The sequence below is a fragment of the Entelurus aequoreus genome, linkage group LG16, assembly GCF_033978785.1.
Source record: "Entelurus aequoreus isolate RoL-2023_Sb linkage group LG16, RoL_Eaeq_v1.1, whole genome shotgun sequence".
NCBI lineage: Eukaryota > Metazoa > Chordata > Actinopteri > Syngnathiformes > Syngnathidae > Entelurus > Entelurus aequoreus.
In genome coordinates, this window is record NC_084746.1 from 47,218,660 (window position 1) to 47,234,061 (window position 15,402).

Sequence of the window (15,402 nt, forward strand, 5' to 3'; positions counted from 1 at the left end):
GGACAGGTGTGGACTACAGGCAGACCCGCACTCTTTTACTAGAAGCCACGCTGTTGTAACACGTGGCTTGGCATTGTCTTGCTGAAATAAGCAGGGGCGTCCATGATAACGTTGCTTGGATGGCAACATATGTTGCTCCAAAACCTGTATGTACCTGGAATCGACTTCCACAATATCTGGTATCAATCACCAGCAGAGTGGGTTTTAAGAATAGACTAAGAGGAGAAGTATTGCAGAAAGAGATTATTCTAGATTGTACCTAATGTCATGACTGTTTTTATTGACTATTTTATTGATTATGGGACAAGCAGTAGAAAATGGTGTATGGAACTTTTTTCGTCACTTACTGTTTGTCTTTGGTACACTAATGTATATATTTTAGGCCATTGGTTCTTTGTTTTATTTTTTTTTTGCAAAAATATATATATATCTATTTTTATATTGCTCTTTTTATCTTTGGTATGAACAATATTATGCAAACTCGAAGTTATTATTATTTTTTTGGTTCTTTGTTGTTGCTATTTTTGTATTACAACATTTTATTATTTGATCATGTTGTACTGCATTTTAATCTTTTGTTTTGTGATTGTGTGATGTTTTTTGCCTGGACCCCAGGAAGAATAGTCTCCACTGCGGTGTAGACTAATGGGGATCCTTAATAAACTAAACTAAACTAAAACCTTTCAGCCTTAATGGTGCCTTCACAGATGTGTAAGTTACCCATGCCTTGGGCACTAATACACCCCCATACCATCACAGATGCTGGTTTCTGAACTTTGCACCTAGAACAATCCGGATGGTTCTTTTCCTCTTTGGTCCGGAGGACACAACGTCCACGGTTTCCAAAAAAAACAATTTGAAATGTGGACAAATCATTGTATTTTGTTTTTATTTATTTTTTACACAACATTCCAATTTCACTGGTTTTGGGTTTTGTATAAGAACAAGTTGGCAAATTGTTGTCTGTCATCTAAATTATTCTTTGAGGATTTTAATCACCATATTTTTAGTTTTCACTGTGTTTAATGAATAGGTTGCAACAATGATGACGAAGAATACATTCACTTTATCAACATCAGTATGAAGCGTGGACTCAATGACTGACCAGAGGTAGTTACATCTGGAACCGTCTAGTGAAGGCAAGTCCATAACACAGACCTAACCCTGTAATTAAGCCAGTAATCAAACAGCTTTGGAATGAACACGAGGGTGATCACAAACCAATACATCTCTCATGTCCAATATTGGTGAGTCACTAAAATGTTCTTATAGATAAAACATATAATTGCTTTGAAACACTTCCTCCTTGTGGAGTAACTCAACCATCTCAGACAAAATCATCCCAAATGATGAAAAGCTGTTCTAGCTCCAAAGAAGAGACTATGTTTTTTATACATACACATGATTTTTAATAGATGTTTAAATTCTTCCCAAATACACTACATTGCCAAAAGTATTTGTCCACCTGCCTTGACTCACATATGAACTTGAAGTGCCATCCCATTCCTAACCCATAGGGTTCAATATGATGTCGGTCCACCTTTTGCAGCTATTACAGCTTCAACTCTTCTGGGAAGGCTGTCCACAAGGTTGCGGGGTGTGTTTATAGGAATTTTCAACCATTCTTCTAAACACGCATTGGTGAGGTCACACACTGATGTTGGTCGAGAAGGCCTGCCTCTCAGTCTTTGTTCTAATTCATCCCAAAGGTGTTCTATCGGGTTCAGGCCAGTCAAGTTCATCCACCCCAGACTCTGTCATCCATGTCTTTATGGACCTTGCTTTGTGCATTGGTGCACAGTCATGTTGGAAGAGGAAGGGGCCCGCTCCAAACTGTTCCCACAAGGTTGGTAGCATGGAATTGTCCAAAATGTTTTGGTATCCTGGAGCATTCAAAGTTCCTTTCACTGGAACTAAGGGGCCAAGTCCAACTCCTGAAAAACAACCCCACACCATAATTCCTCCTCCACCAAATATCACACTCGGGACAATGCAGTCCGAAACGTAGCGTTCTCCTGGCAACCCAGACTCGTCCATCAGATTGCCAGAGGGAAAAGTGTGATTAATCACTCCAGGGAACTCGTGCTTCACACCACTGCATCCCACGCTTTGCATTGGATTTGGTGATGTATGGCTTAGATGCAGCTGCACGGCCATGGAAACCCATTCCATGAAGTTCTCTGCGTACTGCACGTGGGCTAATTGGAAGGTCTCATGAAGTTTGGAGCTCTGTAGCAACTGACTGTGCAGAAAGTCTTTGCACTATGCGCTTCAGCATCCACTGACCCATCTCTGTCAATTTACATGGCCTACCACTTGGTGGCTGAGTTGCTGTTGTTCCCAAACTCTTCCATTTTCTTATAATGAAGCCAACAGTTGACTTTGGAATTTCACGACTGGATTTGTTGCACAGGTGCCATCCTATGACAGTTCCACGCTGGAAATCACTGAGCTCCTGAGAGCGGCCCATTCTTTCACAAATGTTTGCAGAAACAGTCTCCATGCCTAAGGGCTTGATTTTATACACCTGCGGCCGGGCCAAGTGATTAGGACACCTGATTCCGATCATTTGGATGGGTTGCCAAATACTTTGGGCAATATAGTGTACATAAAAACTGTGATCAGTGACAATGTGGTGCTTGAGAAGATTTTAATATTACATTTCCTGGTTAGACAAGTAGGTTTTGGGTGTGGAACGACATAACCCAGTGATGATTTTCTTAACATTAAGGTAGAGGTGCTTTGATGATGCTGATGATGTGGCCCCTGATGGCGGTGGTGGCTTTTGACACAGAATGTCTGAATGATGTAATGCCAGATTCCCCCCGTGGCTTATGTGACTTCTGCTGAGACTCCGCGGATGCCAAAAGTGTTAAGAAATGGCAACAAATTCAAGATGAGTTATGATGGTAAAATTCCATACAAGTCTGGCTCTGTGTACCACGGACTGCGTCTAGTAAGAGGACTTAGCGATGCAGTCATCAAAGTTCACAATGAAGAGTTTCACATTCATAAGATCATCCTGTGCAACTGCAGCCCATACTTTAGGTGAGTCAATCTACTCTCAGGGTCAAAATAGTTCCTCAGTAAATGTTCTCAACTGAAATCCCATTTTGTGTTTCTACCCTGTTGCGCAGAGCCCTCTTCCTACGATGGTCTACCCCAGACCAGAGGGACTATATCATACATGGGCTTACCCCTCACTTAATGCAGCTCTTCATTGATTTTGCATACACCGACTCAGTGTCGGTCACAGAGGACAATGTAAAAGACTTGATGATAGCAGCTGATAAATTCAACATGACAGCCATTGTTCAAACCTGCTGCACGTTTCTAACAGAGCAGCTCTGCCCCGAGAACTGCATCGGCATCTGGCAGTTCACAAAGAACTGTTACACCCCGGAGCTGCAGCTCAGGGCCTACCAATTCATCCTATACCACTTTGAGGAAGTTGCAAACGCTGATGAGTTGCGGCAACTCTCTATTCAGGACTTGTGTGAAATCCTTGACAGAGACGACCTGATAGTGAAAAAGGAAAACACGGTTTTTGAGGCCATCCTCCACTGGATTGCACAAGCACCAAGGGAACGTGGCAGAAACCTGGCGGTACTCCTAGCCCGAGTAAGTCAACAATCACTTTGGACTTATTAACTATTATTTATCAACTAATTATTATTGATCTAACTAAGTTAACTAAATGTTATAAGTTACATAATCAACAATAGGACCACAAGACATTTAGCAAAGAAAGCCATGTTTCCACCAAGCAATCTGGTTTATGGTACGTATTGGTAAATCCAGATTACCTTTGCATTTCTACAGCAGCAGCCAAGTTTGTACGTATGTAGAGTGCTAAAATTTTCTGTCGTCAATTTTTCTCCGACACAAGTCTGGATTTCTTCCCTTTCCTTTCTTAAAGGCCTACTGAAAGCCACTACTACCGACCACGCAGTCTGATAGTTTATATATCAATGATGAAATCTTAACATTGCAACACATGCCAATACGGCCGGGTTAACTTATAGAGTGCAATTTTAAATTTCCCAGGAAATATCCGGCTGAAAACGTCTCGGTATGATGACGTTTGCGCGTGACGTCACGGATTGTAGCAGACATTTTGGAACAGCACGGTGGCCAGCTTAAGTCGTCTGTTTTCATCGCAAAATTCAACAGTATTCTGGACATCTGTGTTGGTGAATCTTTTGCAATTTGTTTAATGAACAATGAAGACAGCAAAGAAAGCTGTAGGTGGGATCGGTGTATTAGCAGCTGGCTACAGCAACACCACGCCGTCCGCCGCCGCGCCGCTGTCCTCACCGGTGTCTGGGTTGACGTCTTCCATCTCCGGGCCGCCGACCGCACCGATGATCATGGTGAAGTCCTCCGTCGCGCCGTCGATCGCTGGAACGCAGGTGAGCACGGTTGGTGATGAGCAGATGAGGGCTGGCGTAGGTGGAGAACTAATGTTTTTAGCATAGCTCTGTCGAGGTCCCGTAGCTAAGTTAGCTTCAATGGCGTCGTTAGCAACAGCATTGCTAGGCTTCGCCAGGTAACCGTGTGGTTACAGGTCCAGGGTTTAGTTCAGTGTCCCCTGAGAGTAGAAGTAATAGTAGTATTGTTGATCTTCTGTCTATCCTTCCAGTCAGGGGCATGTTTCTTCTGTTTCTATCCGCAGTTAAGCACGATGCTGTCACGTTAGCTCCGAAGCTAAAGTGCTTCACTGATGTATTGTCGTGGAGATAAAAGTCACTGTGAATGTCCATTTCGCGTTCTCGACTCTCATTTTCAAGAGGATATAGTATCCGAGGTGATTTAAAATACAAATTCGTGATCCACAATAGAAAAAGGAGAAAGTGTGGAATCCAATGAGCCCTTGTACCTAAGTTACGGTCAGAGCAAAAAAAGATACATACTGGTGTCCTGCACTGCACTCTAATCCTTCACTCTCACTTTCCTCATCCACAAATCTTTCATCCTCGCTCAATTTAATGGGGTAATCGTCGCTTTCTCGGTCCGAATCGCTCTCGCTGCTCGTGGGAATGATTGTAAACGATGTGCAGATATGAGGCGCTCCACAACCTGTGACGTCACGCTACTTCCGGTACAGGCAAGGCTTTTTTATCAGCGACCAAAAGTTGCGAACTTTATCGTCAATGTTCTCTACTAAATCCTTGCAGCAAAAATATGGCAATATCGCGAAATGATCAAGTATGACACATAGAATGGATCTGCTATCCCCGTCATTTCGGTAGGCCTTTAAGTCATTAACACGAAAAAAACTACTCTCTCTCGACCACTGGATAGCAGTGTGTTTAGCTCCATTGTACACAAGCCAGCTAAGATTTGATTCAATAGATATTGTTGTAATCTGAACCAAACTACTGTTTGGTGGAAATCTGCATGTAGCTAAACAGTTGCAAAGATATTCACTACAGCAATTGAGACATGGCCTAGGATAACATATTTTTGAGTACCATCCATGGTCTGGTAGGGAGAAATACGCTTTAAAGGCCTACTGAAAGCCACTACTACCGACCACGCAGTCTGATAGTTTATATATCAATGATGAAATCTTAACATTGCAACACATGCCAATACGGCCGGGTTAACTTACAAAGTGCAATTTTAAATTTCCTGCGAAACTTCCGGTTTTTCGGTATGATGACGTTTGCGCGTGACGTCACGGAGTGAACGGAAGTATTCGGACCCCATTGGATCCAATACAAAAAGCTCTGTTTTCACCACATAATTCCACAGTATTCTGGACATCTGTGTTGGTGAATCTTTTGCAATTTGTTTAATGAACAATGAAGACTGCAAAGAAGAAAGCGGTAGGTGGGATCGGTGTATTAGCGGCAAACTACAGCAACACAACCAGCAGGACTTTGAGATGGATAGCAGACGCGCTAGCCGCTGACCTCACCTTGACTTCCTCCGTCTCCGGGCCGCCGACCGCATCTATGATCGGGTGAAGTCCTTCGTCGCTCCGTCGATCGCTGGAACGCAGGTGAGCACGGGTGTTGATGAGCAGATGAGGGCTGGCTGGCGTAGGTGGATAGCTAATGTTTTTAGCATAGCTCTGTCAAGGTCTCGTAGCTAAGTTAGCTTCAATGGCGTCGTTAGCAACAGCATTGTTAACCTTCGACAGGCTGGAAAGCATTAACCGTGTAGTTACATGTCCATGGTTTAATAGTATTGTTGATTTTCTGTCTATCCTTCCAGTCAGGGGTTTATTTCCTATGTTTCTATCTGCATTTAAGCACGATACTATCACGTTAGCTCCGTAGCTAAAGAGCTTCGCCGATGTATTGTCGTGGAGATAAAAGTCACTGTGAATGTCCATTTCGCGTTCTCGACTCTCATTTTCAAGAGGATATAGTATCCGAGGTGGTTTAAAATACAAATCCGTGATCCACAATAGAAAAAGGAGAGAGTGTGGAATCCAATGAGCCCTTGTACCTAAGTTACGGTCAGAGCGAAAAAAGATACGTCCTGCACTGCACTCTAGTCCTTCACTCTCACGTTCCTCATCCACGAATCTTTCATCCTCGTTCAAATTAATGGGGTAATCGTTGCTTTCTCGGTCCGAATCGCTCTCGCTGCTGGTGTAAACAATGTGCAGATGTGAGGAGCCTTTCGTCACGCTACTTCCGGTACAGGCAAGGCTTTTTTTATCAGCGACCAAAAGTTGCGAACTTTATCGTCCATGTTCTCTACTAAATCCTTTCAGCAAAAATATGGCAATATCGCGAAATGATCAAGTATGACACATAGAATGGATCTGCTATCCCCGTTTAAATAAAAACAATTCATTTCAGTAGGCCTTTAAGATTCAAACCAACTATAAAGGCCTAAAGTATTATGTTACATACTTATGGAAATAAACAGGGATCTCTTAATATCTTAAATATCAGTCTTGCCACTGTGCAGGTGCGTCTAGCGCTGACAAGTGAGGAGTACATCACCATCAACGTGCTGTCCAACCACCTGGTGCAGAACAGCAGCAAATGCCTGGACATGGTTGCTTTTGCCACACGCGTGCTTCGTCACATGACAACAAACTCTGTTTTTGGATATTTCAACCTGGTGGCCCGTCCTCGCCTACCTTCAGCCATCCTACTGGCGATCGGCGGCTGGAGTGGCGCAAATCCAACACATTGCGTCGAGGCCTACGACGTGCACGCCAACAGTTGGATCAGTTTTATAGAAGATATGGAACAACCTCGCGCCTACTGCGGTGCCGCCTTTCTCAATGACTGCATCTATTGTCTGGGTGGCTTCGATGGCACGGAACATTACAACACCGTCAGTCGCTTTGACCTGACCTCACACAGCTGGCAGGAAGTGGCACCCATGCACTATCGCCGCTGCTACGTGAGTGTAACTGTGCTGAACGGATGCATCTACGCATTAGGAGGCTATGATGGACGAGTACGACTAAAGACTGCAGAATACTACAGACCTGAAACCAACCAGTGGACTCTTATTTCCAGCATGCACGAACTAAGGAGCGACGCCAGCTGCACAGCCCTCAACGACAAGGTGGGGGAACCTAAAAAGTGTGTTCTGAAGTATCATATTTGCTTTGTCGTGCTCTCCTTTTGGTTCCAGATATATGTTTGTGGCGGTTTTAATGGAAACGAACCCTTGCAAACTGCAGAATCTTACAGCCCAGAGACCAACGAGTGGACAATGATAACGCCAATGAGCAGTCGTCGCAGTGGCATTGGAGTTATTGGGTTTGCGGACCACATTTATGCAGTAAGTAGCATAATGCAATACCTCTTGTAGGTTTGTGCAGCAGTGGTCTATCAATGGTTTGTCTAAACATACTGGCTAAGGAGCAAACATCTACAATGAATCTAGTTGTCTTTTTTTCCAGGTCCTAGTTATTTTTGGGTTAAAACCACCGGACCCTTGTACAGTGTGGTTGCATTTGTGTTTCTATGCTATGCAACAATTGGGTAACTTTTCATCCACGTAAATACAAACATGTCAGATATAAGCTCAACCAAACCAAGAACAGAAGAGAAAAAAAGACAATTCAAACCACGAGTACTTAAATGGGCTAAGCAGCCCGCGACCAGAACACAGTGGTACCCCGGGATACAAGTTTAATAGGTTCTGTGTCGCAACTTGTGCCTTGAAGAACTTGTATTGCAAAACAGAAATTAATTCAAATCAATCAATTTAAACAGTTACATTTGAACATGAATTCTTAACAGAATAACTAACTTTTTAGATAATAAGTATTGTATGAAAAACAATACAATATAATGTAGAGATGCCGATATTATCGGCAGATAAATGCTTTAAAATGTAATATCGGAAATTATCGGTATCGTTTTTTTTATTATCGGTATCTGTGTTTTTTGTTTTGTTTTGTTTTTTTATTAAATCAACATAAAAAACACAAGATATACTTACAATTAGTGCACCAACCCAAAAAAAAACTCCCTCCCCCATTTACACTCATTCACACAGAAGGGTTGTTTCTTTCTGTTATTAACATTCTGGTTCCTACATTATATATCAATATATATCAATACAGTCTGCAAGGGATACAGTCCGTAAGCACACATGATTGTGCGTGCTGTTAGTCCACTAATAGTACTAACCTTTAACAGTTAATTTTACTCACTTTCATTAATTACTAGTTTCTATGTAACTTTTTATATTGTTTTACTTTCTTTTTATTCAAGAAAATGTTTTTAATTTATTTATCATCTTCACCATACTTGGTTGTCCAAATTACGCATAATAATGTGTTGATTCCACCACTGTAAATATCGGTATCGGTTTATATCGTATCGGTTGATATCGGTATAGGTAATTAAAGAGTTGGACAATATCGGAATATCAGATATTGGCAAAAAGCCATTATCGGACATCCCTAATATAATGTGCTACAAACGACAGTAGTTCTATGAAATAATGTAATAATAATGTAAAGCATTGGAGATAGGGCCGACTTTTAGAATTTCTCTTCAGAGCTTCTCTGTCAAACACCATCAGTAACTTCTCCATATTTTAATGGATACACGTACCACATTTACATATTATTTTAACGTCCTTTGCTCGCTTTATCGACTCATTCTGCTTTAGTATGATGCAGACTAGCAGTGCTATGCTCAAACCTTTTCACCAATTCGATATCGAGCTATAAGCACATACTACAGAGTAAGCCCGGATGTTTACTGTGACATTCGCTACGGCAGATATGCGGTGCCGAGGCTCGTAACCGGATTTTTCCCGCAACCGAAAGTATTACAAATAGAGAGACATCTCATATCCTGAAAAACACGTAAGCTCGGCCACCCGTATACTGAGGTACCACTGAATGTCGTTAATAATTTCACAAATTAAATGACAAACCAAGTGTACATTGCATATAAACAGGAACTGTCAGTCTTCCGAACTTTGATACCAAGATAATCCACTTAGGTCTTAATAATAATTTGGATATGTCTTTTTTTAGCAAGCCTCTCAAGCCCAGGGTTTAAGAGGTAATGTTTTGACACCTTTGCTCTGGCAAAACTGCAGTCCATAAAACCCCACTGTAAAGTTCAGCTTTACAGATACCATGTCTACAGCGACACATGGTGGTATCAATCATGTCTCCTGCAGGTCAAATAGGTGTAATCGGCTAAAATCTTCACCACTTATTTGTGAAAGATGTTCCTCTAATGCAGGGGTCACCAACCTTTTTGAAAGCAAGAGCTACTTCTTGGGTACTGATTAATGCGAAGGGCTACCAGTTTGATACACACTTAAATAAATTGCCAGAAATAGCCAATTTGCTCAATTTACCTTTAACTCTATGTTATTATTAATAATTAATGATATTTACACTTAATTGAATGGTTTAAAAGAGGAGAAAACACAAAAAAATGACAATTACATTTTGAAACATAGTCTATCTTCAATTTCGACTCTTTAAAATTCAAAATTCAACCGAAAAAAAGAAGAGAAAAACTAGCTTATTCGAATCTTTTGGAAAAAAATTTAAAAAATAATTTATGGAACATCATTAGTAATTTTTCCTGATTAAGATTAATTTTAGAATTTTGATGACATGTTTTAAATAGGTTAAAATCCAATCTGCACTTTGTTAGAATATATAACAAATTGGACCAAGCTATATTTCTAACAAAGACAAATCATTATTTCTTCTAGATTTTCCAGAACAAAAATGTTTCTAAGAAATTCAAAAGACTTTGAAATAAGATTTAAATTTGATTCTACAGATTTTCTAGATTTGCCAGAATAATTTTTTAAAAAATTTTAATCATAATAAGTTTGAAGAAATATTTCACAAATATTCTTCGTCGAAAAAACAGAAGCTAAAATGAAGAATTAAATTAAAATGTATTTATTATTCTTTACAATAAAAAATAAATTTACTTCAACATTGGTTTAAATTGTCAGGAAAGAAGAGGAAGGAATTTAAAAGGTAAAAAGGTGTATGTGTTTAAAAATCCTAAAATAATTTTTAAGGTTGTATTTTTTCTCTAAAATTGTCTTTCTGAAAGTTATAAGAAGCAAAGTAAAAAAATAATGAATTTATTTAAACAAGTGAAGACCAAGTCTTTAAAATATTTTCTTGGATTTTCAAATTCTATTTGAGTTTTGTCTCTCTTAGAATTAAAAATGTCGAGCAAAGCGAGACCAGCTTGCTAGTAAATAAATACAATTAAAAAAAAAGAGGCAGCTCACTGGTAAGTGCTGCTATTTGAGCTATTTTTAGAACAGGCCAGCGGGCTACTCATCTGGTCCTTACGGGCTACCTGGTGCCCGCGGGCACCACGTTGGTGACCCCTGCTCTAATGATCCAAGGAAACTTTTTGTACGGTCTCTGAATATTTCACTCTCCATTTTGTTTTTGCTCCTAAAGGTCGGAGGTTATGATGGTCAAACACGTCTGACTACTGCTGAGGCTTACAGCCCCCAGACTAACAACTGGTTTGTATTGGCCCCCATGGATTGTCCCCGGAGCAACTTTGGCATCGAAGTAGTTGAGGATCGTCTCTTCGTCACCGGAGGGTTCGATGGCATCTCTACAACAAAGCTTGTTGAGTACTACGACCTAACAACTGGTATTTGGTCTGCAGCCAGCGACATGGGGATCTCCCGTAGCGCCTTGACTTGCTGCGTGATGACTGGCTTTTACAACATGGCCCAATATGCTATGCTTCGGAATGATCTGCCACTGCTCTTTTTGGAAGATGATATCATGGATATAGAGGAGGACATCTAAATTGTAGAGTAATTATTTGTGCTGCCAAAAAAGTGAACCTGAACCAGCTTTTCAAACAAACGGAAAACTCCAATAAACTGTAAAATAGATCTATTATTATAAAAGGAAATGCATAACAGGAAAACCAGAGAAAATAACTAAATTGCCCGCACTGATTCATACATATTTTGGTATACACCTTATTTATCTGTTTAATGTGATGCAGAATGCCCACTAGAGGTCAATAAAGACTTTTTAATTCTGAAATGCTTTTTCAGTCTTTTAATACATCTCGTTCATGGTACACTACAAGACTTCATTGAGAAGGTTTCAAGGAACAAACCAGAACCGCAGTTATTTTTAGACCTCTGAAAATGAAGCCATATTTCTGAGATAAAAAGACCATCCCTCAGAACCCGGAGTTGTAATCTACGTTCATCAACCCATCCATTTCCACAAGTAAAATACCTTCAAATTTTAATCCTTCATGGATGATATGTCAAGCACTTTCCTTCCAGTGCCGAAGTGTTCTCATTCTTGAATTTCCAGTTTTCCAGATACGTCATTAACCGTGCTTAGCAATAGCATCTTCCAAGGTCATTTCACATAGAACTGAGCTCCAGAAGCAAATGGGAGATGTTGAACTTGACTTTGTAGTGGACTACATCAGTCACATTGGATTAGGCATGTAACAATATGAACATTTCATATCAGTTATTGTGACCACATTATGGTTATCATTATCATAGCATTGTTGAATGTGCTCAAAAAGTACTGATACACACATTGAGATCTTTTAACCAAGTTTTATTTTGGATAAATAAACAGACACACGATATACTTGGCAGAGAAAACATTAAATATTGTTCTTCCTTAAGAGCCACATTACCTTTATTTGAGTGTTGAAATATGTTTATCGGTCATTTCAATTTTTAAATGTTTTAAAAATTAAGGCAAAACAAGGGTTGCACGTCAGGTTTAAGTGATGTCCAGGGCGTTCACTTCCTGTTGTAGACACCTTGTTTCTAATGCGGTTTGATTTGTACGAGCAAAAAAATATATAATCATAAAATTATGAAATGATATCAGCTTGCCGCTACAATCTCCGAGCAGTTCTGCAGCATGTACCTGTATAATTGTGCGAAGCTGGACAGCCAGTTAACATCCAAATGTCCTCCAATAAGTACACAAGGTTGGTTTCATCTTGTATTTTAGTCAAGTCATTTACAAAAGGTAAACATGGTACACATGGTATACACAACGGCTAAGCAAATGATAGCACCCAAGCTCGGTATTAGTTGTAAGTCACTTTAATTGAACAATATTGCAATATAAAACACATAGGTTAATATAAACTAGTATCAAATAATTATAGTTTATTACTTACACATACATAGTCTCCAAGGAAGAAGCATATTAGAAAGTATTCAGTATCCAGTCTGCATCATTTTAACTCACTGCGTCATGAGTTTAATTTAATTATCGTGGCCACTAGGTGTCACCAAATAATCCAATCCAAACCACTTTATTTATATAGCACAGGGGTCAACAACCTTTTTGAAACCAAGAGCTACTTCTTTGGTACTGATTAATGCGAAGGGCTACCAGTTTGATACACACTTAAATAAATTGCCAGAAATAGCCAATTTGCTCAATTTACCTTTATCTCTATGTTATTATTAATAATTAATGATATTTATCTTTGTGGAAACACTGATCATCTTAATGATTTCTCACAATAAATATATATAGAAACAGATAAATATCAATATGCAACACTTTATTTTTATATTTTCTTTAAGTGCACATTTTTCAAATTGAACATTTTCAAATGATCACTTCTAAGACAGTCTTGTGAAATCACAATATCCCATTTTAACTAGCTAGCCACTAACATTTTTTAACAAATCATGAATTACTTTGCACCATGTTTGTGCAAATAATAACTCATGTAAAATACAAAAGTCAACTCTAAAATTTTTAAATAAATCATGTCCCACTTTGAACTGGACACCAAATCTGTTCTGTTTCTTTGTCAGACCAAGTCTTTAAAATATTTTCTTGGATTTTCAAATTCTATTTGAGTTTTGTCTCTCTTAGAATTAAAAATGTCGAGCAAAGCGAGACCAGCTTGCTAGTAAATAAATACAATTTAAAAAATAGAGGCAGCTCACTGGTAAGTGCTGCTATTTGAGCTATTTTCAAAACAGGCCAGCGGGCTACTCATCTGGGGCCGTACTTATCAAGCTTCTTAGAGTGCCATTTTACACTTAAGTCCTGAGAATTTGCGAAATGTAGTCCTACTCTCAAACTTAAGAATAAAAGCTTTTTATCAACGTTCTTAAGTCTAAGAATCACTCCTACTCTCCACGATATTTAAGGGACCTTCAGAGGTGTCTTAAGTGGTTAGGAGTTGCCAGCAGGGGATGGCACTGAGGCGAGAGAGACGTGCGCGAACGTTCAGGGAACGGAACAATGTTGTTTTTTTTATGACGAGCAGCTGATCAAACGGTATCGTTTAGACAGAGCGGATATTATTTTTGCCACAGATTTAATACTTTTCGATTCCTTGTTGATTTCTGCATGTGTCTGCAGTGGGCTAGTATATATAGAGCCACCCACACCAGTTTCAAATTAGTTGCCTAATTAATGAATTGGAAAGAAAATGTTATGACAGTAGCGTATGTGTGTGGCCGTGAGGTGAGTGACGTCAGTGAGTGTGTGGGCGATAGAAGAGAGGGAGCGGTAGCGTGAGTGCCGGCGGGGACTAGTTTGTTTTGTATTATTTTGTAGTTTATTGTCAAAATATACACTCCCATTGTCCACTTAAATATTTCCAAGATATTTCTTTATTCTTAGACAACGGATTCCCTTCCGTGATTGGTCATTTCTATGGACACAGAAATGACGTCACCTAAAATTCCGTTTACGGCACATAGTAATGTCGTAATTCAGCTCTGAGTGTGACACTTAAGATTCAGTCCTACACTTCGCTGAAAGTGTGAGTAAGACGCTTGATAACTAACTTTTAAGTGCAGCTTTCAGCGAAGAATTTATTTACTCTTAAGTCAACTCTTAGCAGACTTCTTAGGAGTAATTCTAAGAATCTTGATAAGTACGGCCCCTGGTCCTTACGGGCTACCGGGTGCGGGCTACTCATCTGGTCCTTACGGGCTACCGGGTGCCCGCGGGCACCGCGTTGGTGACCCCTGATATAGCACATTTAAACAACAAAATGTTTCCAAAGTGTTGCACAACAAAAATAAATACATATATATCCAATATAAAACCAATATAAAATAAATACGATTAAAAACAATTTTAAAGGGTGAAACCAGTCAAAACAGTAAATAGAAATCCAAATTTTAAAAACACAGAGGACAACAGAAGACCACACAACTCACGTAGTGTTAAAAGCCAGAGAATAAAAGTGGGTCTTAAGACGAGATTTAAAACACTCCACCGTGGGAGCAGTTGGAACATGGAGGGGCAGAGTGCTCCAGAGCTTAGGGCCGACCACAGAGAAGGGCCCTGTCTCCCCTGGTTTTAAGTCTGGTCTTGGGCACTACGAGCTGGAGCTGGCTCTCGGACCATAAAAATAAACAATTATCACTTCACTTCAACTTAAAAGACAGCATAAGTCCATTCCAGACGGTTAATAATAAATAGGTTAGTGCTTTTCATACCTACCGCCGTTCTCAGTAATTTCACTTGATCAAGCCATTTCTAACATTGCACACTTCAAATAGTAAATGTATAATTTGTGCTAACATCAAATTGGATACCAGCTAAAACCCAAATCTCCAATATCGGTAGTGGAAGTAAAAAATTGTATCAAGAAACCTGATTCTGACTAAAGGGGCGGTGCAGTGCGTCAACACCTATGAAGGCTCTTATTTGCCATTAGTTTTTCTTCAGATTGCAGAATAAATTAACTGTTGGTTTAATCAGACTTGCAGGAATTTATCCATGCCGTTTTATTTTTATTTTAGAGCTCTTGTGTCAACTATAAATGATTACTTTCTCTTTTAATTGTTCTCAACTCTCAAGAAACCCTCACTTCAAGTTGGGTGTGATTATTAGATAGTCTTGTGTACAGTACTCAGGAATATGTTGTGTAGGTAAGTGACGAATCTTGAATTAATTTATTCAATGAATTGACCTTA

General features: G+C 39.7%; 1 protein-coding gene across 1 annotated transcript; it reads left to right on the forward strand.

The window, feature by feature from the left end:
- Positions 1-2,856: 2,856 nt before the first annotated feature.
- On the forward strand, positions 2,857-11,413 carry LOC133631394 (kelch-like protein 10). The gene is made up of 5 exons (XM_062023590.1): positions 2,857-3,048; positions 3,138-3,621; positions 6,931-7,542; positions 7,612-7,761; positions 10,895-11,413. The coding sequence occupies exons 1-5, from the start codon at positions 2,861-2,863 to the stop codon at positions 11,255-11,257; spliced, it is 1,797 nt and encodes a 598-aa protein (XP_061879574.1). The 5' UTR covers positions 2,857-2,860; the 3' UTR covers positions 11,258-11,413.
- Positions 11,414-15,402: the final 3,989 nt, after the last annotated feature.

What these genes read in the sequence shown, in the direction of transcription:
- LOC133631394 (XM_062023590.1), top strand. Translation starts at nt 2,861, where the DNA reads ATGCCAAAAGTGTTAAGAAATGGCAACAAATTCAAGATGAGTTATGAT. An exon ending in AACTGCAGCCCATACTTTAG is followed by an intron (nt 3,049 to 3,137) that starts GTGAGTCAATCT and finishes CCTGTTGCGCAG; the next exon opens with AGCCCTCTTCCTACGATGGT. An exon ending in TTGCGGACCACATTTATGCA is followed by an intron (nt 7,762 to 10,894) that starts GTAAGTAGCATA and finishes TTGCTCCTAAAG; the next exon opens with GTCGGAGGTTATGATGGTCA.